At 42.0% G+C, this 26736-nt stretch overlaps 2 protein-coding genes across 5 annotated transcripts; both read right to left on the reverse strand.

The window, feature by feature from the left end:
* Positions 1 to 413: 413 nt before the first annotated feature.
* Positions 414 to 16414, reverse strand: LOC110520120 (G protein-coupled receptor 155a). Of its 3 annotated transcripts, XM_021597193.2 has the most exons (16): positions 16290 to 16414; positions 14995 to 15520; positions 14410 to 14809; positions 13452 to 13623; positions 13205 to 13360; positions 12375 to 12458; positions 12052 to 12172; positions 11793 to 11877; positions 11600 to 11690; positions 11296 to 11518; positions 9603 to 9727; positions 7142 to 7237; positions 6979 to 7043; positions 6739 to 6876; positions 4839 to 5035; positions 415 to 697 (listed from the first exon to the last, which is right to left on the reverse strand). In XM_021597193.2, the coding sequence occupies exons 2-15, from the start codon at positions 15419 to 15421 to the stop codon at positions 4840 to 4842; spliced, it is 2379 nt and encodes a 792-aa protein (XP_021452868.2). In that variant the 5' UTR covers positions 15422 to 15520; positions 16290 to 16414; the 3' UTR covers positions 415 to 697; position 4839. The 3 variants fall into 3 exon arrangements, with proteins under 3 accessions (XP_036830342.1, XP_021452868.2, XP_021452870.2); XM_036974447.1 differs by lacking the exon at positions 4839 to 5035 and having other exon boundaries at positions 414 to 697; XM_021597195.2 differs by lacking the exon at positions 415 to 697 and having other exon boundaries at positions 3629 to 5087.
* A 216-nt stretch (positions 16415 to 16630) lies between these two features.
* LOC110520121 (acetylcholine receptor subunit alpha) lies at positions 16631 to 22879 on the reverse strand. 2 transcript variants are annotated; one of them, XM_021597196.2, is made up of 9 exons: positions 22659 to 22879; positions 21708 to 21850; positions 21558 to 21602; positions 21098 to 21207; positions 20521 to 20716; positions 20066 to 20303; positions 18378 to 18601; positions 17560 to 17799; positions 16631 to 17468 (listed from the first exon to the last, which is right to left on the reverse strand). In XM_021597196.2, the coding sequence occupies exons 1-9, from the start codon at positions 22702 to 22704 to the stop codon at positions 17337 to 17339; spliced, it is 1374 nt and encodes a 457-aa protein (XP_021452871.1). In that variant the 5' UTR covers positions 22705 to 22879; the 3' UTR covers positions 16631 to 17336. The 2 variants fall into 2 exon arrangements, with proteins under 2 accessions (XP_021452871.1, XP_036830343.1); XM_036974448.1 differs by having other exon boundaries at positions 21708 to 21921.
* Between the last annotated feature and the right edge of the window lie 3857 nt (positions 22880 to 26736).

The raw sequence follows: 26736 nt of genomic DNA on the forward strand, positions 1-26736 counted from the left end.
AATATGAGTCATCCATTATGCTGTGATAGAAATAAGGCCATGATCATAAACAAATAATTGTCATCTCTGGTTTACAGTAAAATTAAGATCGGTCTTTCATATCTAAAATGGCCAATGGTTGTTTCAAGACCAACTCCTGCATGTCCCACTATGCAAAATAATACACTTAGTATACGAAACAGTAGTGGAGGCAAGAGCTTGGCCTTGTTTTACCACTGAGCAGTTTACTGAGTGATTTGTATAGGTTTATTTGAAGTAAAAAGACAGGACATCTTTTCATTGTCATATTGTCTTCAGGCATCCTGTTCCACCCTGAAAGGCCCTGCAGGAAGAGCCACACCCGCACTTTACCACAACATGTATCCATCAGTTCTGTTTTAACCCAGTATAAAAGGAATCGCATAAGCCAGAGGGGCAATACAGCAGTTTATTTGTTAAAAAAACAGTCTGGGAATCATAGAAGAACATGCAGCATTAGTTAGCTTCAAAGTGCATGATACCGTACATTCTCTTTTAGTCAAGTGACATGAAAAACATTCAAACATTCATAATGCCAAACAAGGTGAATACATGGCTCAATTACCTTATTAGCAACAGTAATAAGCACAATCCCATTAAGGAAAAAGTAACATGACTCCAACAATAAAGAATATTGCATTTCATCTGGCACAGTCGGTATTGTACTCTCTCCACAAACCTAAAACCAAAACAAATGGGAATTATAGTTGTGTATTTAAAAAACCCAATATATATATATTTTTAGAATCATTAAAATAAGTTAACAAGGCATCAGTAAACATGTTGTCCCCCATGAATGATGCAGAAATAAAAAAAAAATATTGAATGGGCGGAGCTTATAAACTCAGCAAAAAAAGAAACATCCCTTTTTCAGGACCCTGTCTTTCAAAGATAATTCGTAAAAATCCAAATAACTTCACAGATGTTCATTGTAAAGGGTTTAAACACTGTTTCCCATGCTTGTTCAATGAACCATAAACAATTAATGAGCATGCACCTGTGGAACGGTCGTTAAGACACTAACGGCTTACAGACGGTAGGCAATTAAGGTCACAGTTATGAACACTTAGGACACTAAAGACGCCTTTCTACTGACTCTGAAAAAACCCCAAATAAAGATGCCCAGGGTCCCTGCACATCTGCGCGAACGTGCCTTAGGCATGCTGCAAGGAGGCATGAGGACTGCAGATGTGGCCAGGGCAATAAATTGCAATGTCTGTACTGTGAGACACCCAAGACAGCGCTACAGGGAAACAGAACAGACATCTGATCATCCTCGAGGTGGCAGACCACGTGTAACAACACATGCACAGGATCGTTACATTCGAACATCACACCTGCAAGACGCGTACAGGATGGCAACAACTGCCCGAGTTACACCAGGAATGCACAATCGCTCCATCAGTGCTCAGACTGTCCGCAATAGGCTGAACTGAGGGCTTGTAGGCCTGTTGTAAGGCAGGTCCTCACCAGACATCGCCAGCAACAACGTTGCCTACGGGCACAAACCCACCGTCGCTGGACCAGACAGGACTGGCAAAAAGTGCTCTTCACTGATGAGTCGCGGTTTTGTCTCACCAGGAGTGATGGTCGGATTCGCGTTTATCATCGAAGGAATGAGCGTTACATCGAGGCCTGTACTCTGGAGCCGGATCGATTTGGAGGTGGAGGGTCCGTCATGGTCTGGGGCAGTGTGTCACAGCATCATATTGTCATTGCAGGCAATCAATCCCATTGAGCACATCTGGGACCTGTTGGATCAGAGGGTGAGGGCTAGGGCCATTCCCCCCCCAGAAATGTCCTGGAACTTGCAGGTGCCTTGGTGGAAGAGTGGGGTAACATCTCACAGCAAGAACTGGCAAATATTGTGCAGTCCATGAGGAGATGCACTGCAGTACTTAATGCAGCTGTTGGCCACACCAGATACTGACTGTTACTTTAGATTTTAACCCCCCCTTTGTTCAGGGACACATTATTCCATTTCTGTTAGTCACATGTCTGTGGAACTTTTTCATTTTATGTCTCAGTTTTTGAATCTTGTTATGTTCATACAAATATTTACACGTTAAGTTTGCTGAAAATAAACGCAGTTGACAGTGAGAGGACGTTTCTTTTTTTGCTGAGTTTAGGTCCTTATGGGAAACATGTTGCTCATGAGGGGCTGCATATACAACAGTGCCTTCAGAAAGTATTCAGACCCCTTGACTTTTTCCACATTTTGTTACGTTACAGCCTTATTCTAAAATTGACGAAATAGTTCTTTCCACCTCAATCAATCTACAGTCAACACCCCACGACAAAGAAAAAGCTGTTTAGAAATGTTTGCTAACTCATTAAAAATAAAAAACCTTATGTAAATTATATTTAAGTATTCATACCCCTTACTCAATAGTTTGTTGAAGCACCTATGGTAGCGATGACAGCCTAAAGTATTTTTGGGTATGACACTACAAGCTTGGAACACCTGTATTTGGGGAGTTTCTCCCATTCTTCTCTGCAGATCCTCTCAAGCTCTGTCAGGTTGGATGGGGAGCGTTGCTGCACAGCTATTTTCAGGTCTCTCCAGAGATGTTCGATCTGGTTCAAGTTGGAGCTCTGGCTGGGCCACTCAAGGACATTCAGAGACTTGTCCCGAAGCCACTCCTGCATTGTCTTGGCTGTGTGCTTAGGGTCGTTGTCCTGTTGGAAGGTGAACCTTCACCCCAGTCTGTGGTCCTGGAGCAGGTTTTCATCAAGGATCTCTCTGTACTTTGCTCCGTTCATCTTTGCCTCAATCCTGACTAGTCTCCCAGTCCCTGCCGCTGAAAACATCCCCACAGCGTGATGCTGCCACCACCATGCTTCACTGTAGGGATGATGGCAGGTTTCTTCCAGACGTGACGCTTGACATTCAGGCTAAAGAGTTCAATCATGGTTTCATCAGACCAGAGAATCTTGTTTCTCATGGTCTGAGAGTCCTTTAGGTGCCTTTTGGGAAACTCCAAGCGGTCTGTCATGTGCCTTTTACTGAGGAGTGACTTCCGTCTGGCCACTACCATAAAGACCTGATTGCTGGAGTGCTGCAGAGACGGTTGTCCTTCTGGAAGGTTCTCCCATCTCCACAGAGGAACTCTGGAGCTCTGTCAGAGTGACCATCGAGTTCTTGGTCACCTCCCTGACCAAGGCCCTTTTCCCCCATCGCTCAGTTTGGCCGGACGGCCAGCTCTAGGAAGTGCCTTTGTGGTTCCAAACTTCTTCCATTTAAGAATGATGGAGGTGTTCTTAGGGACCTTCAATGCTGCATACATTTTTTGGTACTCTTCCCCAGATCTGTGCCTCGACACAATCCTGCCTTGGAGCTCTATGGGCAATTCCTTCAATCTCATGGCTTGGTTTTGGCTCTGACATGCACTGTCAACTGTGGGACCTTATATAGACAGGCGTGTATTTCCAAATCATGTCCAATCAATTGTATTTACCACAGGTGGACTCCACAATCAAGTTGTAGAAGCATCTCAAGGATGAACAATGGAAACAGGATGCATCTGAGCTCAATTTCAAGTCTGATAGCAAAGGGTCTAAATACTTATGTAAATGTTTAATTTTAACACATAAAAAAAAAAAAAAAAAAAAAAAAACTGTTTTCACTTAGTCATTATGGGGTACTGTGTGTAGATTGCTGAGGAAATTGTTTTATTTAATTCATTTTAGAATAACGCTGTAACTGAAAATGTGGGGAAAAAAATCAAGGGGTCTGAATACTTTCTGAAGGCACTGCATGTACAAAATTATGGGACAGGAGATGTTTGTTCAAAGTTCTCAGTTGATTACCACAGCGCCCCCTTTGGGCCAATTAGTGTAATTTTTTAAATGCCAGGTCTCTATGGCAAGATGCATCATTCATCAAGTTGTCAAAATCACCCAATGGTGTCCGAGATATCGCGTGTGACTAACAATGTACAAACGGACAGAGAATTCAAACAATAAAATTATGCATCCATAAAATTTGACACCATTCTGTCTACATTATTCAAATATAATGAAAATAGATCTAGCTGCCATATCTATTTTAAGTTATAAATTATGGCCAAATTAAGTGTATTTAGAATACACAGCAACATGCATTTTATTTAACTAGACAAGTCAGGTAAGAACAAATTATTTACAATGACGGCCTACTTGTAAAGCCCCCCTGGCCAAACCCTCCCCTAACCAGGACAACGCTGGGTCAATTGTGCGCCACCCTATGGGACTCCCGATCACGGCCGGTTATGATAGAGCCCGAGATCGAACCCGGGTCTGTAGTGACGCCTCTAGCACTGTGATGCAGTTCATTGGAACTCTGCACCACTCGAGAGGCCCATTACAGACTTGCATTTTCAATACCTGACAAATACCATTCTTGTCATCCAAACTAAATAAATACAAATCTGAGCCTTATGGTATATGAGTGTCATCAAGGGGATACAAGCTGGTCTGTATAACTTGAGACGATAATGCAAGATATTTGACATCAGTAATTTGGGCCGATCATTATTACCTCTGCCTCTTTGACAACTTAAATCTCGTTATGCATACAGTACCATACAAAACCCCCCCACAAAAAAAAAAAAAAAATAGGCAGTTTAAAAGAAAACTAACAAGTGCTCAATGCTTGTTATGATGCATATTTCAATGTGCAAAACAAAACAATAAAAGCAAAATTATCAGCAGACTCTTCAAGTCAACCAATACTGCTAGTGCTATGTAGGTAGCGACCTAGATTCAGGTCTGGTAGATAGCTGATCTCTTTTTCATCTTGTGCCTCTGGAAAACAGAGACTGGGCCTAACCAGGGCCCACCTTATGCTGTGAAGCAGTAGTGCAGGTTGCCATCTTTGAAGCTATACTCCTGGGTGATGTGCTGGAGCACCCCACCCTGCAGCAGCCGGATCCCATAGAGCAGCGCCTCTCCTCGGTCCTGTGACAGACCCACCTGCAACAGCCACTCTACCAGCTCACTGCCAAGAAAAGTGTCCGCCACTGTCCTCTCCCCACACCTGTGTGTCAGAGGAAGGATTCACCAACGGGCCAGTTAGGCACTCCCCACAGCTGACAGGTCCAAGAGGAATGAGAGAGAGAGAGAGAGAGAGGGAGCAGATAGAGTGCCTTCAGAAAGTATTCACACACCCTTTTCACATTTTGTTGTATTAAAATGGGATTCAAATTGATTTGGTCATTTTCTGTCAAGATCGACACAAAATACTAAAATGTCAAAGTGGAATTTGTAAAACAAAACACTATCTTGATTAGATAAGTATTAAACCCCCTAGACAACCATTTGCATGTCTTGCCATTTATTTTCAAGCAGATTTGAGTAAAAACTAACTCTGCCACATTCACCGTCTTCTTTGTAAGTAACTCCAGCATAGATTTGGCCTTGTGTTTTGGGCTATTGTCCTGCTGAAAGCTGAATTCATGTCCCAGTGTCTGGTGGAAAGCAGACAAACAGTTTTTCCTCTAGGATTTTGCCTGTGCTTAGTGCCATTCAGTTTATTTTTTATCCTGAAAAAAATCCAGAGTCCCTAATGATTACAAGCAAATCCATAACATGATGCAGCCACCACTATGCTTGAAAATATGGAGAATGGTACTAAGCAATCTGTTGTATTGCACTTTGACATAACACTTTGTATTCAGGACAAAAAGTGAATTGCTTTGCCACATTTTTTACAGTATTACTTTAGTGCCTTGTTGCAAACAGGATGCATGTTTTTGAATATTTTTTATTCTCTACAGGCTTCCTTCTTATCATTGTCAATTAGGTTAATATTGTGGAGTAACTACAATGTTGTTGATCCATCCTCAGTTCTCCTGTCAAATCCATTAAACTAACTGTTTTAAAGTCAACATTGGCCTCATGGTAAAATTGCTTAGCGGTTTTCTTCCTCTCCGGCAACTGAGTTAGGAAGGACGCCTGCATCTTTGTAGTTCACCATGCTCAAAGGGATATTCAATGTATGCTTAAAAAAAAAAAACATTTACCAATAGGTGCCCTTCTTTGCAGGGCATTGGAAAACCTTCCTGGTCTTTGTGCTTGAACCTCTTTGAAATTCACTGCTCGACAGGGACCTTAATAATTGTATGTATGTATGTGTGGGGTACAGTGATGAGGTAGTCATTTAAAAATCATGTTAAACACTATTATTGCACACAGAGTTAGTCCATGCAACTTATGTAACTTGTTAAGCAGATGTTCACTGATGAACTTATTTAGGCTTTTCATAAAAAGGGGTTGAATACTTATTGACTTAAGACATAAAACAAATAAAATTCCACCTTGACATTATGGGGTCTTGGGTGTAGGCCAGTGACAAAAAAAACTCTCAATATAATCCATTTTACATTCAGGCTGTAACAAAACAAAATGTGGGAAAAGTAAAGGGTGTGAATACTTTCTATAGGAACTGTAGCTAGGATGGCACACTGAAACAAACGCAAGAGAAGTGCTCAACACAACCCATGCACCAAAACTCATGCAAAAAAAATGTATTCATATTAGTGATGATCAATGGGTATAATGCAGTTACACAAACTGTGTCAGACTGTCCAATCGTAAGCAAAGTTGTGAATTACTGCATAATGTGGGAGGTTTCATATATACTGTGAGCCGTTTTAGGAAATACACAGCGGGTACACAGTAAAAGCAGAGGGTCTATTGAATCCCTGAGCAGCCCTGTTAGTTGACTAATTGACCCCTCACCTCTTCTGCTGGACAATGTCCCGGACACACTGCTCTTTGTGGTATCTGATGAACTGAGTGCAGGTCATCATGATGTCATCAGATACAACCAGTTGAGGCTGCTCCTCTGGCTTCCTTCTATGCCACAGACAGGATATCCTGGGCACAGGTCAAAAAAAAAAAAAAATATTCTCAAGGCTTCTTATTCAATACACAGCTCACTACTCGATCATATGAAATGCATGTCATTGAGCCTCTTACTTCTTTTTAAATGGCAGTATTATCAAATGTTTGTCCAGCCCAAAAAGCCCGAACGAGATGAAGCCCTGAGAACAGCAAAACACATATGTAAACACCACCACCATTGAGTAAATTCGGTGGCTCCAAATCCCAATGTGTCTATGGAGACCTATATATACGGTACCTGTCCATAGTTGACCACAGCACAGAAGAACTGCAGCTCTAAGTAAAGTCTCCCAGGAACTCGACTAAAGAGCCACCACAGACAGCTGGACAGGTTCTAGAACAGGGGAGAGAGATTGAAACAGGGATTGTCACACTTGCCCAAAATTGAAGGACAGCCGTAAAAAAAAAAAAACTCAACATACAGGCTCTGTCGCACAAGGTCATTTCCATGTAAAAGGACCCATGAGCGCCAACATGTGAAGTTCATAGGAGCACCACAAATTTGGTGTCAAAACGAAAGCTAAGAGGATATTTTTGAGAAATGAAGGCATATACATTTTCCAATCATTCATCCTAAAATTAGGAATAAGCGAAGGCTTTGATTTCTGGTCAAACCTTAAAAAAGGTATTAGAAAAACACCAAAACACAATGTTGAAGTTAACAGGAAAGTTTACCCAAATTTACACATTGGTTTCCTTACCCTGTAAGCAGTCTATGGACAAGGTATGAAAGCCATCCATGCTTTGGTTAAGTTGCTCTGGTACTGTTTCCACGTGGCACTAATCACATACAAGTCATGGTACCGATATTACATGTTTCACGCATTATGTCCAAATCACCCGAAAGTATCTACAAATGATTGTGAAGCTTAACAAAGTCACTTATAGATGTTCTGAACATGTGCAAAAAAATGCTAATACCAGTCCCATGACTTGAATGGATTTGTGCCACAAATGCTAAAACGTTAGAATGTGGAAACAGTGCCAGGGAAACTAAACCAATGCAGGGATTGATGTCATAGCTTGCCCATAGACTGCTTAGTGCATACAGGGTAAGGAAACCAATATGTCATTTTGGAATTTGGGTGAACTATCCCTTTAAGACCCTTACCAACTAATATCAACATTTACATTTAATTTTGTGAAATATTGCCTTGTCTTCTCATTTTGTATATAAAAAAAAACATATATTTAAGATATATTCAAATCTCTCTCCCTCATGAGGGAGGATAATGAAAATTCACTGAAGTAACAAGTAAAAGGTAAACCTACCAATTATAGTGTTTTTACTGATAACAATTTTGTTAATGATTTATGGGATTTAAACGTGTCATTCTGTTATGAAATCCAAAATAGAATAAAAAAAAAATCAGTAACAGAGTGACTGCAATTAAATGAGATAAAATGGGAAATGATAGTAGTCACAAACCACAGTTGGGGCTCCTGTACTGCCCTCCCTTCCACTGGCATACTGTTCAGCTGATAATTATGAAAACAGTCTGAACAACCCTTCCCTCTCTCCCACCCAGCCTTTCTCCTTGGCTACCTTTCTTTTCTCTCCAGTTAACCCTATCAGTCCCGAGACCCCTGAATTTTGGTGGGGGGGGGGGGCTTTTCATTTATCTGCATTATATTTAGCCTCAAAATTAAGTATTTACCTTTTCATTTTCAGGATAACAAGTAGAACACAAAACAATGATAAACAGTTACATTCATGAGTTTTAAAGAAACACGTCAATAAAGGGCTCCCGAGTGGCGCAGCGGTCGAAGGCACTGCATCTCAGTGCTAGAGGTGTTACTACAGACCCTGGTTCGATTCCAGGCTGTATCACAACCGGCCGTGATTGGGAGTATCATATGGCGGAGCACAATTGGCCCAGCGTTGTCCAGGTTAGGCCGTCATTGGAAATAAGAATTTGTTAACCGACTTGCCTAGTTAAATAAAGGTTAAAAAAAACAGTTAAAAGGTCCGGCAAAGCAAAAACCTGATAAAAAAATGAATTTATTGTTTGTTTGTTTAGTGGGAAATGAATATCAAACTAGTCAGTGACAACTGTGTGGAGATTGGAGTTTGTGACAGCAACTATGTGAGCTTATTACAGTATTACAGACACTGTCCTTGGATTTTCTATGATCTTCTAGAAGAACCCCATTCCTTCTGACAACTCTTGTGTAGCTTGAGTGTTATAGAGTAAAATATGTGCGTGTGTGCGTGAGCCTCAGCTTTTCATAAATAGCTTTTAAGAAATTTGTATCTGAAACCATTCGGACTCTACATTTTGTTTTTTAAATCACAGATTAATGGATGAATCCAAATGATACAACCAAGAAGTCTGTAGTTCAAACCCCCAATGTTTAAAAGGGGTTAGAAGTCCAAATCGTGTCGGCATGGCGGTGGGACTCATTGGGTTAATGTCACCTCTCCCGGCTCTTACTGACACCCATCCACGAGGCCCCTCGCTTTCCATTTACTGTAACCAGTGTCCTCAACCACTGAGCACAGACGGACACCGGATGTCCATGGACGTCAAAAAGTAGTTGACATTTTGTCAGTCCAAATCTAAACCAATCAAAGACCTCTGTTTCACAAAATTGGACAGCACATTACAGTAAAGAAAATTAGAGGTCAGTAAAGTACAGTATAATAGGGTTTAGTAACAGTCTCAGCGTCATTCTGTAATAGTGAGTCAGTCACTCACAGCTAGTAGGCTGACGATCAGTAGCAGGCATAAGAGCACATGGCGGGCCACCTGTCTGTCAGCCACCTGCTGCTCCTCCTGGGCCAGTAGACAGCCTGGCGACTCACAGCCAGTCTCACACGGACCTGAAGGAGACCACAGAGCAGACACACTGTTAGTGACTGATACACTGCATTACCCAAAGTATGTGGACACCTGCTCGTCAAACAACTCATTCCAAAATCATGGAGTTGGTGCCCCGTTTGCTGCTGTAACAGCCTCCACTCTTCGGAGAAGGCTTTCCACTAGATGTTGGAACATTTTTTAAATAATTTAACCTTTATTTAACTAGGCAAGTCAGTTAAGAACAAATTCTTATTTACAATGACGGCCTACCGGGTAACTGCCTTGTTCAGGGGCAGAACGACAGATTTGTACCTTGTCAGCTCGAGGATTCGATCCAGCAACCTTTCGGTTACTGGCCCAACGCTCTAACCACTAGGCTACCTGCCGCCCCACAAGCCGCCACATTGCTGCGGGGACTTAGAGCATTAGTGAGGTCAGGCACTGCTGTTGGGCGATTAGGCCTGGCTCACAGTCTGCGTTCCAATTCATCCCAAAGATGTTCGATGGGGTTGAGGTCAGGGCTCTGTGCAGGCCAGTCAAGTTCTTCCACACCGATCACAACAAATCATTTCTGTATGGACCTCGCTTTGTGCACACGGGAGCATTGTCATACTGAAACAGGAAAGGGCCATCCCCAAACTGTTGCCACAAAGTTGGAAGCACAGAATCGTCTAGAATGTCATTGTATGCTGTAGCGTTAAGATTTCCCTTCACTGGAACTAAGGGGCCTTGCCCGAACCATGAATAACAGCCCCAGACCATTATTCCTCCACCAAACTTTCAAGCTGGCACTATTGTAGTGTTCTCCTGGCATCCGCAAACCAGATTCGTCCGCCGGACTGCCAGATGGTGAAGCGTGATTAATCACTCCAGAGAAAGTATTTCCACTGATCCAGAGTCCAATGGTGGCGAGATTTACATCACTCCAGCCAACACTTGGCATTGCGCAAGATGATCGTAGGCTTGTGTGCAGCAGCTTGGCCACGGAAACCCATTTCATGAAGCTCCCGACGAACAGTTCTTGTGCTGACGTTGGACAGACAATTTTTATGCGCCGAGTGCTGGTCCCGTTCTGTGAGATTGTGTGGCCTACTCCTTCGCTGCTGAGCCGTTGTTGCTCCTAGACGTTTCCACTTCACAATAACAGCACTTACAGTTGACCGGAGCAGCTCTAGCAGGGCAGAAATTTGACTAACAGACTTGTTGGAAAGGTGGCATCCTATAACGATGCCACGTTGAAAGTCACCGAGCTCTTCAGTAAGGCCATTCTACTGCCAATGTTTGTCTATAGAGATCGCATGGGTGTGTGCTCGATTTTATACACCTGTCAGCAACGGGTGTGGATGAAATAGCCAAATCTTCTCATTTGAAGGGGTGTCCACATACTTTTGTATTTACAGTGCATTCGGAAAGTATTCAGACACCTTCCATTTTCCACATTTTGTTACGTTACAACCTCTCTAAAATTGATTAAATAAAAATGTTCCTCGTCAATCTACACACAATAGCCCATAAGAAAAAATGTACTCCGTATCATATACTTGATAACTACTATTATAGACATGACATAAATCCAGCTAACATATACCTATGTTGATGCTTCCAGTTCCGGCTGGCTCAAACATGTCACGGATATCTGGGATAGTTTGGGTATCTGGGTCAGTCGGGAGCCTCAGATCCTCAATAGTGCCTAGCATAGAGTCTCTCTCCAGGACATGGTACATTGAGTCCCACGTGCCTCGACGGAGGCCCACCAAAGAGCACCCGCCCAGCACTATGCTGAAGGCAAGCACAACGGAGGTGCAGATGATCTGCAGAAGACACAAAGAGAAGGTCAGGATGATGAGGTCATGTTCTATGAGAGATGTCTTCTTTCCCCAGTCGGGTCTCACCTGCGGTCTTCCATAAAAGAAAGCCGAATCGATGGTGTCGGGCATCCTCTCCCCAGTTACGAGGAGCACTGCTGCCACAAGGGCTGGGACTCTGTTGACATCACATACGAACTGTGTTTGAGCAACAGATTCAACAAAAAAGGTCCCTTGGTTTCCAATAATTCAATTATTCAGTGGAAAGCTCATGACTCACCCCCAGCCTGCAATCACCAGGAAGCCTGGCGCAACCTTCAGCTCACCACCTCTCTTCATCAACACAAGGGAAAGTGCTATCAGACCTAAAACAAAGCAACATGGACTCTATGGTGAGAGAATCATTGCTAAACACCTCACCATTCACATTTTTTTTTAAATCCCAGTATGTTAACATACCAACACAAAATCATACTATAAGAGAAAAGGGTGGTATTATAAAATGTTGACAGTTGTGTGTGTGTGTGTGACAGACATACCTGGCCATACATAAGTACTGTACAGTGAGCCGTACAACAGTGTGAATGTCAACACGTGTCCAATGAAGCGGTCTTGTCTCACGACAAAGTTCCACATGATCATGCTAACACAAGCTAGAATCTGGACGCACGGAGAGGCAAAACGTCAATAGACAGCAGCGCGCAATCCTAAAGCGACATTTAGACAGTGATATTGCTAATTTGGCTTAGTACTATGGACAATATGATATGTACAACATTATTCAATGGACATACTGATACAATATGCATATGGGATGGATGTTTTTGTGAAAACTAACAGATATTCAAAAGGCAAGCCTTGCCTGTGCCAAGAACAGGTTGACGGTGAACATGTGAGGTAGTCTCTTAAATTTCTTACTCAGGAACATGACAGTAACTGTCCAAGCCTGTAACAAAGAGATAAGAGATCTCAGCATTAGATATGCTTGTCTACACATACCATACAGAAAAGGATAGCATACTTATGTAAACGGCAATGGCAATTTCATCATCTCAGGTCCCAATAAATACCACATGCATTCGAGAGCAGTAACATTCAGTGAAACTACATCACAGGTTATAAGAAAGGTCATATGACCAGTCTAGACTGTCAAGAAATGGGCAGCCTAGAGAGAACAAGAGAAAATAAACTGTCCTAAACAAAAAGCTGCTCTGTGTTTTACTAGTGTCGTGTTGCCTTGAAGTTAAACTGGGGCAACATTATAGGAGGAAGTAAGCCTCAAGTATCATATCATTGGCACCAGACAGACATCCTGCTGATGACTTTGAACTGCCTGGTTGCAAGTCATATCTCCACCCTCTACTGTTCATAGACTTCCTGCTCTAAGCTTTTCATTATCATTGATTCCATTCTCAATACTGAATCAACGTAGCCGAGTCTAGACAGTATCATCTAACAGTATCACCTGATAACTACTGTCCCCCCCAACTGCCCCCAAATAACACAATATGAATGGGATAATGTGAAAATAAGCTTTAGTACAATCAACACCTGCTTGTAGGTTATACTTTCCTGAAGTCCGACCACCCTGCCTGAAATCAAATAAATAACCAGCACAAAGCCAGTTGAAAAGTAAAGATTACAGTCAATGATCGATCTTTGATAATGATGGGAGGCAGGGGGAAAACTCACCAGTGCAACTAAGCTGATGATGCTGACATTAAAGCTGACATTCTGCAGAGAATCCATCAATGGCTTAGGGTCCATCCATGGTATTGTCAGCAACCAAGCAGAAACATACATAATGGGAGCTGAGAGAAACGTGCTTATTACCATCCCTGAGGTAACCTGTTAGAAAACAATACACAAACATGTGACACTGTCCATGTCTTCATATGACATACACTTCTATCCATATAGGAGAGAGTAGATGACTTACAACTTGTAGCTCCATGTTATAGTGAGCAGCATAGATGGCCACACTGGGGGCACTAGGGAAGACTCCATAGAGGAAGGCATAGTTGGAGAGACTGGAGTGTTCGAGACTAGAGCTGGTGTTGTCAGCGTCCAGCAGCTCCACCGTCTCTCGACAGATTAACGGCATCACCAACCTCCGGAAGATCAAACACGCTGTTAGGTTTCATTGTAATGTTGCGGTTGCAAAATGTTACAAGATAAATGCCTGATTCATTCACAAGGAATCGTCAGGTAAGAAGGAAGAGACTATATTTTCAAGGGTCTGGCTCGTAGCCTGGTCCCAGATCTGTTTGTGCTTTAGCCTACTCCATTGTCATGGACTTGAGGCTTACTTCCTCCTATAATGTCGCCTCAGTTTAACGTCTTCAAGGCATCACGATGCTAGTAAAACACAGAGAGCAGCTTTTCATTTAGGACGGTTTATTTTCTCTTGTTCTCTGTAGGCTGCCCATTTTGAGACAGTCTAGACAGCCCTCAGCCCTTTACCAAAACAGTGGCGGGGTTTCCGCTTTGTTATCGTTTGAAATGCAGATTCCCCCTTCAAGATTGCATGAGAATAAATAAAGGTTTCAAGGTCAAAAATACTGAAACGTGGATGGGTGCCAGTATTCAAGAATGCTTGTATTACACAAAACAAAAATGGTAGTCATGTGCCGAGGTTGCCTGGTGTGTAGCAGACCAATACGAATCCACAGTTAGGTCTGAGTCAATAACAGTACACAGAACACATAACACTTAATTACAAGGAGATGTGGTCTCATGTCCTGACACTATGTCTACAGTGTGTTTAAGTGCAGTATGAATGTGTATGAACTGTAGGCTATTATGAATATTAAATAATAGAAGCCTACATGTGTAATAATCTAACTTAACATTCTTAAACTCAAAACAATCCATCATAAATCCCTGTAAACACTCACAGTTTTGCTGTGATGAGCAGGATAAGGGCTACAACCGTGGACCTGGTGAGCTTCCCCAACTGGCCCACCATGGAGAGGCCCAAGTAGAACAGAGCTGCTCCTCCAAAAGAGTTGGCCAGGCCGTCCACAAACTGCTCCATGAAAGCAGGGATCTTCTGATCCAGGATGAAGTGGAAGATAATGCCAATAACAACCATGAAGACCATGGGGTTCTTCAGAACCTGCAGGATGACCACACCCACTATCTGGAGTTTGCTCTGCTGCCGGTCTCTCTGATCCCTCCACTTCTGGATCTCACAGAAGGCAAACCCAATGGGGTTGAGAAGCATGAGGGACACTGGTGCTACCAGGTAAATGTACTGTAGATACTCTGGATGTGTGTTCTTGTACAAGGCCTCAACTGTGAAGAAAGGTACAGTTCAGGAAGTTCCCTTTTAGGGAGGAGAGCAGAGTGAATCAAACTTTTTGTCACAAACCAACAAGATTTTAAAGTATGACATAAATACATATTTCCTTTGTTCTGGGGTTCTGCCAGGAGGCTATCAATTTTAAAAGGACTGAAACTGAACGGATGGAAAGACTCACCAATCGGGTATCCCAAAGCAAAGTCATTGCTTTGAGTAGCAAAGATGGAGAATAGGCCAGCTTTGCTGAAGCGAGTGTCAGGACTGGCAACCAGTAGTGTAATCACACACACAATGAAAAACACAGACACCTTGGCGATGAGAATACTCCACAAAAATGGCCAGATGACATTCCCAAAGTCCAAGAGTACCATGTTCTTAAAGAGCAATGCTGGGAGGGCAAACTTGGACACAAAGTTCCCCAATCCTTTGGCCTGTGTGGATGTGATGATGTTCGCTCGACCAGCAATATAGCCACACAAGATGATCCCAAAGCACTCCAGGAGTGCTGGGAAGAGCTTGTCAATGGACATGGTGGGAGGGGTGTCCGAGGGATCCAAGTCCCCATTTGAAAGGTTGAAGTTGTTACTGATGGCAGGGACCTCCATTGTGGCGCTGGTGGTTTAAATCCTCAGATATCAGCTCTCATGCCTGGCCACGCTGATGGTGTTGCTGGTGTCACTACCAGTTACTGAAAATCTAAAATACTTGGAGAACAGTCAAACTACAATTTCAATTTGGCGTCTCTAAAACTGCATCGTTGGAAAAGGGCTCGTAACTTAGTTAGCACTGTTGTATTCGGCACATGTGACAAACAACATTTTATTAGATTTCGATTTGAACCATTTATACATGGTAGTTACATAGGTGAACCTTTCAGCCCACTGAATGTCCCAACAGACTCACGAAGTTGAGTCCTGACGCCAAGGTATAACCACCATTTACCGGGGTTTCTAGATGTAACGTCAACGTTAAGCATAAACTCGTAAACAGTCTATAACAGTAGCTACTTTGTAGCGATGTATCCTTCTCACAACGTAAAATGCTAGATACAACGTATCACTTACACATTTTTTTAAAATACATATCAACTGTTCTATAATACGTTAGTGAAAACATGGATAAACATGCATGCACCCAGCAATCTGAGCTAATGTATGTATGGTAAAAAAAATAATAATAATGGCTAGCATCGCTATTAGCTTGATGAAAAATAGAGCGCCATTCTTTAAAAAGACAACTAACGTAGCTAGCTACCAGTACCTACAGATAATCAAGGCATGGAGTTCGAGAGGGTTGGCTAACTAAATAACCTAACGTTAGCTAGCTAGCCAATTCACCTAACTCTAGCCAGTTAGTACGTGCGCTATTTATAAATAGGTGAAAACATGACACGCTAGTTTGCCAAATGCCAATATACGGGGTGCTATTTAGACCCGTTGACAAGTGACTGTAAAAAAATACAAGACAACTTACCGGTATCTCTCTCTCTATGTCACAACACCCCGCAATTTCCTTCTTGTTCTGACAGCAAACTACTTCACCAATCACATTAGACTACATGGGGGGACCGGGGGGGAAACGATTTAGCCGAATGTTGCACATGGGCCTATCACGTGGTCAAAATTCAGTCTTTTGTAGTATTCAGACCTCAACGTTCCACAATGTTTCACATGCAGCAGTACTGTTGAGATGCTATTGCATTTTCGCTAGCGTGGATTGTTCTTTCACTTGTCAATAAGGATTTTTCTTTTATCCAAAGTATGCACAAAATCCAACTTAGTATACAGATATAGAAAATTGACTACCAGGGTCAAGTATGGACTTTATTTATTAAATACTGAATTATAGATTCATGAAAACATATTAAAAAATGCATTGAGGAACTAGAACAAATACCTTGATTACAATAAACTTGATTAGAATGTGGCTCAACTGCTCGAAAATTAACACACATTAGTGAAAATATGGATAAACATGCATGCACCCAGCAATCTGAGCTAATTGTATGTTTCAGGTAAGACCCAGACAAAGTCGAAGTAACAACAGTTTATTAATAGAACAGGGGCATGCAAAAGGCAGGTCAAGGGCCGGCAGAGGTAAGTAATCCAGATAGGTGGGGCAAAGATACAGGACAGCAGGCAGGGTCAGGGGCAGACAGAATGGTCAACTAGGAAACAGGAACAATCGAGCGACAGGAGCAGAAGGAAAACTGCTGGTGAGCTTGACAAAAGAAAGCAAACAGGCAACAGACAAACAGAGAACAGGGGATAATGGGGAAGATGGACGACACCTGGAGGGGGTGGAGACAATCACAAAGACAGGTGAAACAGATCAGGGTGTGACAAATTGCAAACCACCCAATAATAATGCATGTTTATACTGTTAACAGGAGGGTCAAAAACAGCAGCAAGCAAGTCTACACACAGCAATATTTGACTTTTAGAGTCACTTAGGCCCAGAGGTTTTTCCTGGTCAGGTCAATTAAAACGTCTGGCACTATACATGACACACCGCAGACCTCTAGGGCGTCATGCTCAGCTCAATGAGACGGCCTGCGAACACCCCCAGTGTGCCAATGATACACACCCCCATGAACACACACAGCAGAATGTGATCCAGCACCATGGCCACAAACTTCCACTCTTCAGCAGCCTGGGAAAAGAGGAGAGCAATTAGAAACACGTAAACGGATACTTTAAGGAGAAATCTGTGGCAAGGATGGAAATGAACTCCAGAGTCTTACACTGTTGGACTCCTCATCAGATTTCATGGTCTCAGCGATGTACTTCACCCCCTCAATAGCACTGCGTACGTCGGGGTTCTTGGTGATGGGGGACTGGTAGGTGACTGCAGTAGGGGTGGGCTTGCCTGAGATGTCTGAGATGTCAAAGTCAGCACCATAGATGTTTTTATCCTGTTTCTCCTTTGCCGGACGTTTCATTGTTGAGAAAAACATGAGGTTGGGAATGGTGTCAATGAAAATCTGCGAAGAAAAAATAAGAACAGAAGTTATACTGAGGACAGGTAAAATACCTACAATGTGCCAAATTCAGACACTTATCTGGCTCCTCAATTTAACAATATCATGGTCAAATCAGAAAATACAGTCAACTATACAGTTATACAGTAAACAACTTCAGTCATCTATATTCTGTCACTAGATGGCAGTACTGGGGAGGGTACTTTTTTGTTGGTACTATTATGAAGACTTGATACCAGTGTGTCTGCCATGTTGTTTCATGAACAATTTGTGAATACTGTATGCTTAAAAATAGATACATTTTTACACTCTCACACACTCATAAGATTCACAAATCGGAATGCACAAGTAGTCCTTTGTCTGTGTCATGTCATTTACATTGCAAATGAACCCAAATGTCATTGTTAGCAAAGCACCATGCTATTCAAACTTAACATTTACATTTGAGCCATTTAGCAGACGCTCTGATCCAGAGCGACTTACAGTAGCGAGTGCAGACATTTAACTTAACTCTAAGACCCTTCATATGTTTTTTTAGATTTCAAAAAACGAATAGTTAGAAATGTACCAGCTGTTCCCACCTTGCGAACCCAGGGGGACATGGTGTGAGTGCTGGGGGAACGGTGGTGGGTGTTGATGACGATGACAGTGATGATGATGGAGGCAATGACGAAAACCATGGTGAAGAGCATGTACTTCCCGATGAGCGGCACAGCACTGGATGTGGAGGGGATGAGCTCAACGATGACCAGCAGGAACACAGTCAGAGACAGCAGGACAGAGATACTCAGAGTCATCTTCTCACCTGAGGACACACACGTTCACAAAACTCAGGTCTGCAAAAGCAGGCGCGTACAGAAGCATTCATCTATGAAGAAAGGCACAATTGGAGCTTGCGATGAATGCAAACTATGTTCCGTTGTGACATAAGGTTATCATTTTCACAATTAGAATTGTCACATACTAAATCAGTCATTCATACAGCGCGCAGACAGCTTTGAACAGTTCAGTGGAGAACCCAGGCTCATGACAGACTGAACACATGCTCATAGGGAGACAACTGAGCTTCATAACATCTAACTGTTGTTGAACACTGTGAGAGCAGTTAATAACGAGGTAAGAATGGGTAAAGCAAATACTACAGTCACAACATTGCTCCAGTGCAACTCAACTGTGACACCCGTTACAATTTAATTGAAAAATGAAAAAAAAAAAATCAATAAATAGTCATTTGGTCTCAGGACTTGGGGAGCTAATCCCCCCTCTGGTTGGTCCCCTTCTCTCAGATTAATTACAAGAGGGTGTGAAGTGAGTGAAGTGATCATTATGATAATTGATCTTCTGCATCGCTGCACACTGCAGCTTCAGAGAGAGACTGATCGCTAGAGACTGCCAGTGGCATCACACCCTTTAGGGCACTAACTCATTCTGACCACAGGGAGGAGTAGCCTCTGTCACAACTCTTATAGGCTTGGTCCAATTGAGCTCCTCCAACCTCTCTTTCAGTCCTCCACTAGATAGGTAGGAATTCTGCTCTTAACAAATGAACTGTGAGTTGGAGCCTGAACAATATTGCCTATACCATAGCTACAAGCAGGAGCAAAGAAATTAGTTGTTTAATTTGTCCCATCCCATGTAGCCTTCCTTACACATAGGCTTACACACAAACAACCTCAGGTAAGCAAACAGACACAATATAATTCCTAGTATGTGTTATTTTTAGTTGAACACCTTTACAACCAGAAGCCAATTTCCTGCTATTCTTCACACGTCTGCTGGGGTGTGTGCCCAAAACTTATTCACAGAGATTCTACAGTAGAATGTGAACTATGTGTTGTTTTTGCTGTTCAGTCAAATCAGTAAACCATTTTGCATCTCAGCCCCTCCACAGTATCATACTGTAGCAGCAGCCCCATCCGAGTTAGGCAGCCAGAGATGTATTATACATGAAAGGAAAGGCCTGCTCACAGACATGGCAGCACACAGGGTCTCTGGGTAATGAGGCAGGCCTCAACACTGGGAACAGGGCCAGATGCTCGCCGAGACACATCACTGGTACAGCTAATGTAGCTACTAGGAACTTCTGAAGCCAAGAGACAGTTAGGAGGACAAGCATGTAGTTGTACCAGCTGATACAGGTACTTCACAACCACAACGTAAACGATCAATGTCGCGGCTATGATGACAACATATATTTCAGTTCATCTTCAGCCACTTGAAAAATAAAAGGGATTTCGAACTGAAATGATTGAAGTGATGCAACACCAACCAGAGTCAGTGGGCAGATAGAAGACGAGGCCAGTGAGGAATGAGAAGAGCATGCAGGGGATGATGACGTTGACGATGAAGTAGAGGGGCAGCCGCAGCATCAGGAAGTGGTAGGTGATGTCCAAGTAGGGCGTGTCTGGGCAGCAGGCATAGTACACCCAGTGTTTCCAGCTGCGGTAGTCCTTCATCACCCACTCTCCACTCTCCATGAAGTTACTCAGGTCAGGACGATCGCTGTCCTGGTGGAGACAGGTAATCAAAATGTAATAAGGAAGCAACTGACCAGAAACGGCACAACCTTATTGGAAGGTTTTAGGACGTGGGGTGTTTTGTAATGGGACTTAGAACAATATGTCAAATCGGCACTGGGCTGTATGTGTATACACAGCTGTATCACAGGAGATACACAGGGGATCAATTAGAGAAATATGACAAAATAGTGATGATGATTATTACGGGATTGACGACAACCAAGTTGCCATCATAGGTCCAGGTACCCAGCTTCATGCTGCAGTTCTGCAGGTCGAAGGGGAAGTGCAGCACGATGATCTCACAGTAGCTCTTGAAGATGGCAGGGGGGTTCCACGTGATCATGCCAGTGTGTTCCAGCAGCACTTTGGTCTCGTGAACGATGGCAAAGTCACCATCAGCACTGTGGGCACACACAAACACGGGCATCAGCACGGGAGATAATGTTAACACAGAGGGACGTCCCTGCCTGGGGCTTGGCATGGCCCTGCCATCCCAGCATCCACACAGGCCAACCAACCAGAGCTGAGACTGGTACAGGTTGCTGTAGCATAGGAGCTGGTTGTCAGGGAGAAACAGCAGTGTGTCAGACGCAGGCATATGGTGTGGGGGGAACCTGTGATATAGAAGCCAGATTTAGCCCGATGCTATGTGAGCTCTTACCCACTATGCACAGGGGAAGATGGGAAACATCATGACATCCAGTCTGTCTGGTGACATTTTATCACAGTGAGAGAATGGTAAAAAAGAAAGACATTTGATGCAAATATGGCCTGAATCTTACTTGTTATAGAGAACGAGGTCAGGGCGCCAAATGTCAGTGGAGGGCACTCTTATCTTTTTGATTCCACCATAATCCTCAGGATTCCATTGCAAGTTCACGTCCTTCCATTGCTGTAAAATGACAGTACAAGGTACAAAGAGCATACAAAGAACATTTCAGATAGACTATTTGAAGTTCATGAAATGAAGTCTGATTCAGATGAAATTGACAAAGAGGGGATCATTTCAACATGGACTTTTTCCAGATAATGTTTTGTTACAGTTTCTTTAAAATGTATATAAATCAACGGTTTATAGGGATTGTTCACTGTATGTTCAGAAATAATTCTGGAATTCCTTCTATTAATTATCCATACTTACAACTTCCTTACCATTACTCTCTTACAAAATAGCCAGAAAGAAAAATACTTTCATCTCATATTTATATTGCCATGTTGATACAGGAAATGGCAGAAACAAACCTGTTTCAGTCGAACATTGCTGTTAACAATCTGGTTGACCTCATCCTGCAGAGAGAGAGAATTGATTTGAGTTTCTACATAGTGTTTGACAGTGATGTGAATTGCATGATAAATATTGATTGATTTGGGATGGTGTGATATCTTTCTTACCACACTGATGAGTTGAATGAGCTGCAGGCCAACTGTAACCACCACTGGGTCCTTGAAGTGAGCGACAGGACGCACCACCTTGTTGTAGCCAGTGAACAGGGTTTTCACCAGACGGGTCTCATCATCAGAGCCCCAGGCAGAACCTCCAAGGAAACCAGAGACAGCTTGGTGTATGGCTCGCATGGTACAGTTTGGGGTTTACAGCATCAGAAGACTGATAGACAGTGGTTCATGTAAGTGCAAATAGTATATTTATTATTAAAGGGCTTCCCTCCTTCCTTCCCTCATTCCTTCCTTCCTTAATTACTTTGAATCATACACTGTTATAGACCAGTGGTATACTATCATCGTGGGATGCTGGAGGTGATGGAGATGAGAGCTCTGTCAATACAGATAGTGTTTCAGACGTGACACCCGCTATTTCCGCTACATATTTGACCCATGCCGGAGCGGTATCCCATTTCATTTTCCTGCCTGCCTGCCCTTGAAATGAAACCTATTTTGCGCAAGAACGTACCCCGAGAGCTTGAAAGACGTTTTGAGACATTCAAAACAGTAAATCTATGAAAATTGGCTACAAATATACAGTGTATTTCACGAAACAATCGACTTGTGGAGTCAAACACAGATAGAGCACACATGCCCCTGTCAATCATCAGAGCCTAATGCGGGATGCCTTTTAAACTATTCCAGCATATCCAGCAGTCACTAGCTTAGCTAAGATATACATCAAGTAAGATTTTAAATCTTATAGTTAACTAAAGGATAAAGCATGACCAAGAATCAATGAGAAATTATCTGATGTAGATATCCCATGAATGAATTAGATTTGTAAGATATTCAAATATTGGTTTAGGATAGATTACCACCTAAAATATCCTGGCAAAGGTATGTTATAGTCGACAGAAGAACAGTCAGTAAGCCAACAGGCATGGTTAGAATATGCTTTACCTGTAAGAATGATAAGAAGATGAGAAACAAAAAGCAGCCGATTCATTTTTGTGTTATTTGCCCATCAAATCTGGGGTATCCAATGTCTTGAGTCTTCGAATAGAGGGTGAGCAGCTAGCAAGGTGACAACATTGATTTCTGTACTACTTCAAAACGTGGTCAGAATAATGGCAACGCTGACTTGCTTCTTCATGTTCTGTAATGGGGAACAGTATTGTTGTTCGCTGACACCACATGTTATGAGCCACCACCGATAGCTGTCATTTGAGAGGGTCACATTCTTTGTCATCCCTCACATGTTATAAGCTCTACATGGCTGGCTAATCTGGCACTGAAATATCTTACAGTGCAATACTTCCCATATTATTAGACAGTAATAGCATATGGCTGCTTTCCCAAAACATGCCATTTGTTGTGATATATTGACAATCAGGCTATCAGGATATTTGATATGGGTCCCATTGGTTAACTTGTGTTACATTATAATGTCCTTTCCAGAATAATTATTCGGGAATCCTATACGAGTAGTTTGAGAAAAACACAATGATTTTACATGTCAAATACAGTAATCAAACTGTCACTAAAGTTGTCCTGTTTGATCTCTAATAAATATGTTTTGTCTCCCTCTGAGGGTAATTTTGGACCAACAAATCCACAACATCTATCCCATCTAGCTACTGCAATGAGTTTCCAGATGGCCAAGCATCACACCCCAACACCCCATCTCCACTGTACACCTGCCCCTCCCCACTAAGGCAATGATGGGACCAGGCAGATCCATTTCCCTACAGCCTCCACCTGTTCAATCAGCCAGTCACTCAACCAGCCGCATCATTCATCTTATTTAGTGGCAAATTGCAATTTTGTCAATGTCTGAATCAAGAGAGATCTGTCTCTCTACCCCCTCCACCCTCCCCATACCAATCATAGACCACCTGAATCCTACAACCTCTAAGTGGACCCAACCCATGTGACCCTGGAGAAACCCATTGAATCTGCTCATTCAACCTCAACGTGGTCAGGCAGTGGGACTGTGTCATCCTATCATTGCGGTTGAGAACCAGTTCATTCTTTCAGCAGGAGTCGGCCCTTATATAGCCCGGCGGGAGTTTCTCTCAGTCAGACCTATTTTAGTCTATTTTCTACATGTGATTAAAACGCTCTCTTAATCTGAATAATAGCAATGTGGTGTCTGTGGAGCATCTGCTCGGCGTGGCAGTGCATTGAGCATCTCCCGCTGCCTGTTTCTGCTCCCTACCAGATTATGTGGATTACACTTTCCACGGAGTGTGTTACTGGGATATTTTGACACAATATTTAACCCCAAAAATAGCATTTTAGTTTGATGTGTATTGTTTAATGTTCTGAAGATAAATTATATTTACTATCAATATATTCTATAATTTAACATGAATTACAATTAAAGCTATAAGAGCTTTTTGATGTTGTAAGGGTATTTTACAGTAGGTCAATTGTTTCATGTACGTTTTGTTTTATGGGTATGATGGATGGGGGAAGGGTTGCCATGGCTGTATAGTATGGGATATTTGGTGATGCAATTTTATTTCATGTAAGCCTATGCTATTTAAAAATGTCCCCAAATTTCTACAATATGATAGTGACATAGGCTATAGAAAAATATAGTAAATGTCCACATTGAGAACTCAATATACGACTACCGTATCTGGGACAAGCATTACATACATTTTCCACTTCACATGGCTGAACTGAATATTTCAGCATATTTTAGCAGTTGGAAATGTAGGTCAGCCTATGCAGGACAAAATGTCACACGGCTTCATCCAATCAACAGAGAGAAGACAGTTATCTCATGGATCAGAAGCACTAAAACATTTAGATTCATTAATGTGCATATGAATCAGCCATCCCATGGTATATTTAGCAAATTCTATTTGATCTGCATGGAGATAGGTCTGTCATAACATTGTCACAGCAGTGTGTCTGAACATTTACATGGGTTTCTTGGTTTGGTCGGCTACTGGCTGCAGCTAATAGAGATGCATAATAAAAACGCTGAAATTAAATAGAATAACAAGAAATTACAATTTTGTTGACCAATCAACCGAAACTAGAGCTGCATTATTTCACCATTAATTCAAACCTAATGTAAATGATAAACCCCAGCGATAAAGACGTCAAGAGTTCCTGAACAGGTATAAATCATACTGAAATATGAATACAGTAGCCACAAAGATTTGAGTATAAAATGGGAAAGCATTAAAAAAGCATGAGGTGATTAACACAGAAAAGCTTGGGGCAGGTTCGTTTTGATCGTTTTTTTATAATCCAGCCTAAATGCTTAGTGTTTCCACTACGAGAACAATGGCAGAGCATTTAATGGGATTTCACATCATGGGATTTCACATGCTGTCATTCAGGATGGCTGTGGTTCTCCACCAAGAAACCATGGTCAGTGAGATCTCCTAAGGGGTATACTACAAAGCAGGATCAAGGAATTAGCCAGCTAACTTGCCTAAATATTTTTTGAATGAACTTTTACTTTTAAAGAAAGTTAAGCTTAAAATGGACATGCTCTAATTGACTCAACAACCAAAACACATATATAGTCAGGTCCATAATTATTGGCACCCTTGATAAAGATGAGCAAAAATTATTTTATAAAATAAATCATATAAATAGTGAGGAATATTGAATGCAAAAATTGTTTGGGAAATTATATTATTTTATACTGATACAATTGCTCAGTGAAAGAACATTTGTTTAACAAGTAATAAATAATGTGCTAAAAGAGATAGGTGTCAAAATTATTGGCACCCCTGTTTTCAATACTCTAGTACCCTTCCCTTGCGAGGAGAACGACACTGAGCCTTTTTCTAAAATGCGTTATGAGATTGGAGAACATATTGTAAGGGATGTTAGAACATTCCTCTATACACAATCTTTACAGATCCTTGATGTCCTTCATCTGTGCTTATGGACGGCCCTCATCAATTCAAACCACAGGTTTTCAATGGGGTTCAAGTCCAGAGACTGAGATGGCCATTGTAAAATGTTGATTTTATGGTCAATGAACCATTTATTTGTGGATTTTGATTAGTGCTTGGGGTTATTGTCTTGCTGGAAGATCCACTTGCGGCCAAGTGTCAGCCTCCTGGCAGAGGCACTCAGGTTTTTGGCCAAAAATGTCCTGTTACTTGGTAAAGTTGACGTTAACATCAAAGACACCAACACCATATTTTACTGTAGGTATGAGATACTTTTCTTCATATGCTTCTATTTTTGAACGCCAAACCCACCAGTGGTGTGCATGGTCAAAGAGCTCTAATTTCATGTAGTTTTTTTGCAAACAACATAGCTCAGTATTTGTATTATTTATTTTATACAGTCATTTTTGCTCATCTTTATCAAGGTTGCCAATAATTATGGACCTGACTGTTTAGCCTTCTTAATGAATCAGAAAATCAAACGTTTTTTATGGTTGCTTATTAAAGTTAGCTGGCTAACTCATTGATCCTATTTTATAGTAGAATCAATCAGGAAAAACACATGAACCAAAATAACAACAGCTTTAGTTCACTGGCAGCACAAATGCAAGGGTACACTTTGATCTTATAATGAGCTGTGAGTAAGGAAGATAAGACATTACTGGCTTTTGGAAAATGTGTGGAAAGAAATTGCTTGTGGGTTAATTAAACCTAAAAATGCATAAACCCCAAGTGACAATGTTTGCGTATGTATCCAGCAATTAAAAATCTGGATGGAGAGAAGGCCGTGCCTAAAGGTATTGTGGGTTTTGTTTTAATCTCAGAGCGAATCATTGTGATTGACACATAGTTTGAGGGGACGCTGCACACGGTCATGTGGGGCCTGGGCTGTCTATAGCACTGCCTGTTCATTTCAATATGCAGATTGAGAGGAACAGCCCCCTTTATCAAGGTCATTTTGCAAGTGCACGCAAATGTAGCATGCCATGTACTTCAATGTCTGGTGTCTGGACATATTTTACCATATTCTAAAATGAACATGCACTGCAATAAATGCTTATTCAACAGCTTCATTGTTACTGGAACAATTGCGATGACTCAGGCCATACCAG

The sequence above is a fragment of the Oncorhynchus mykiss genome, chromosome 3 (assembly GCF_013265735.2).
Source record: "Oncorhynchus mykiss isolate Arlee chromosome 3, USDA_OmykA_1.1, whole genome shotgun sequence".
Lineage (NCBI taxonomy): Eukaryota > Metazoa > Chordata > Actinopteri > Salmoniformes > Salmonidae > Oncorhynchus > Oncorhynchus mykiss.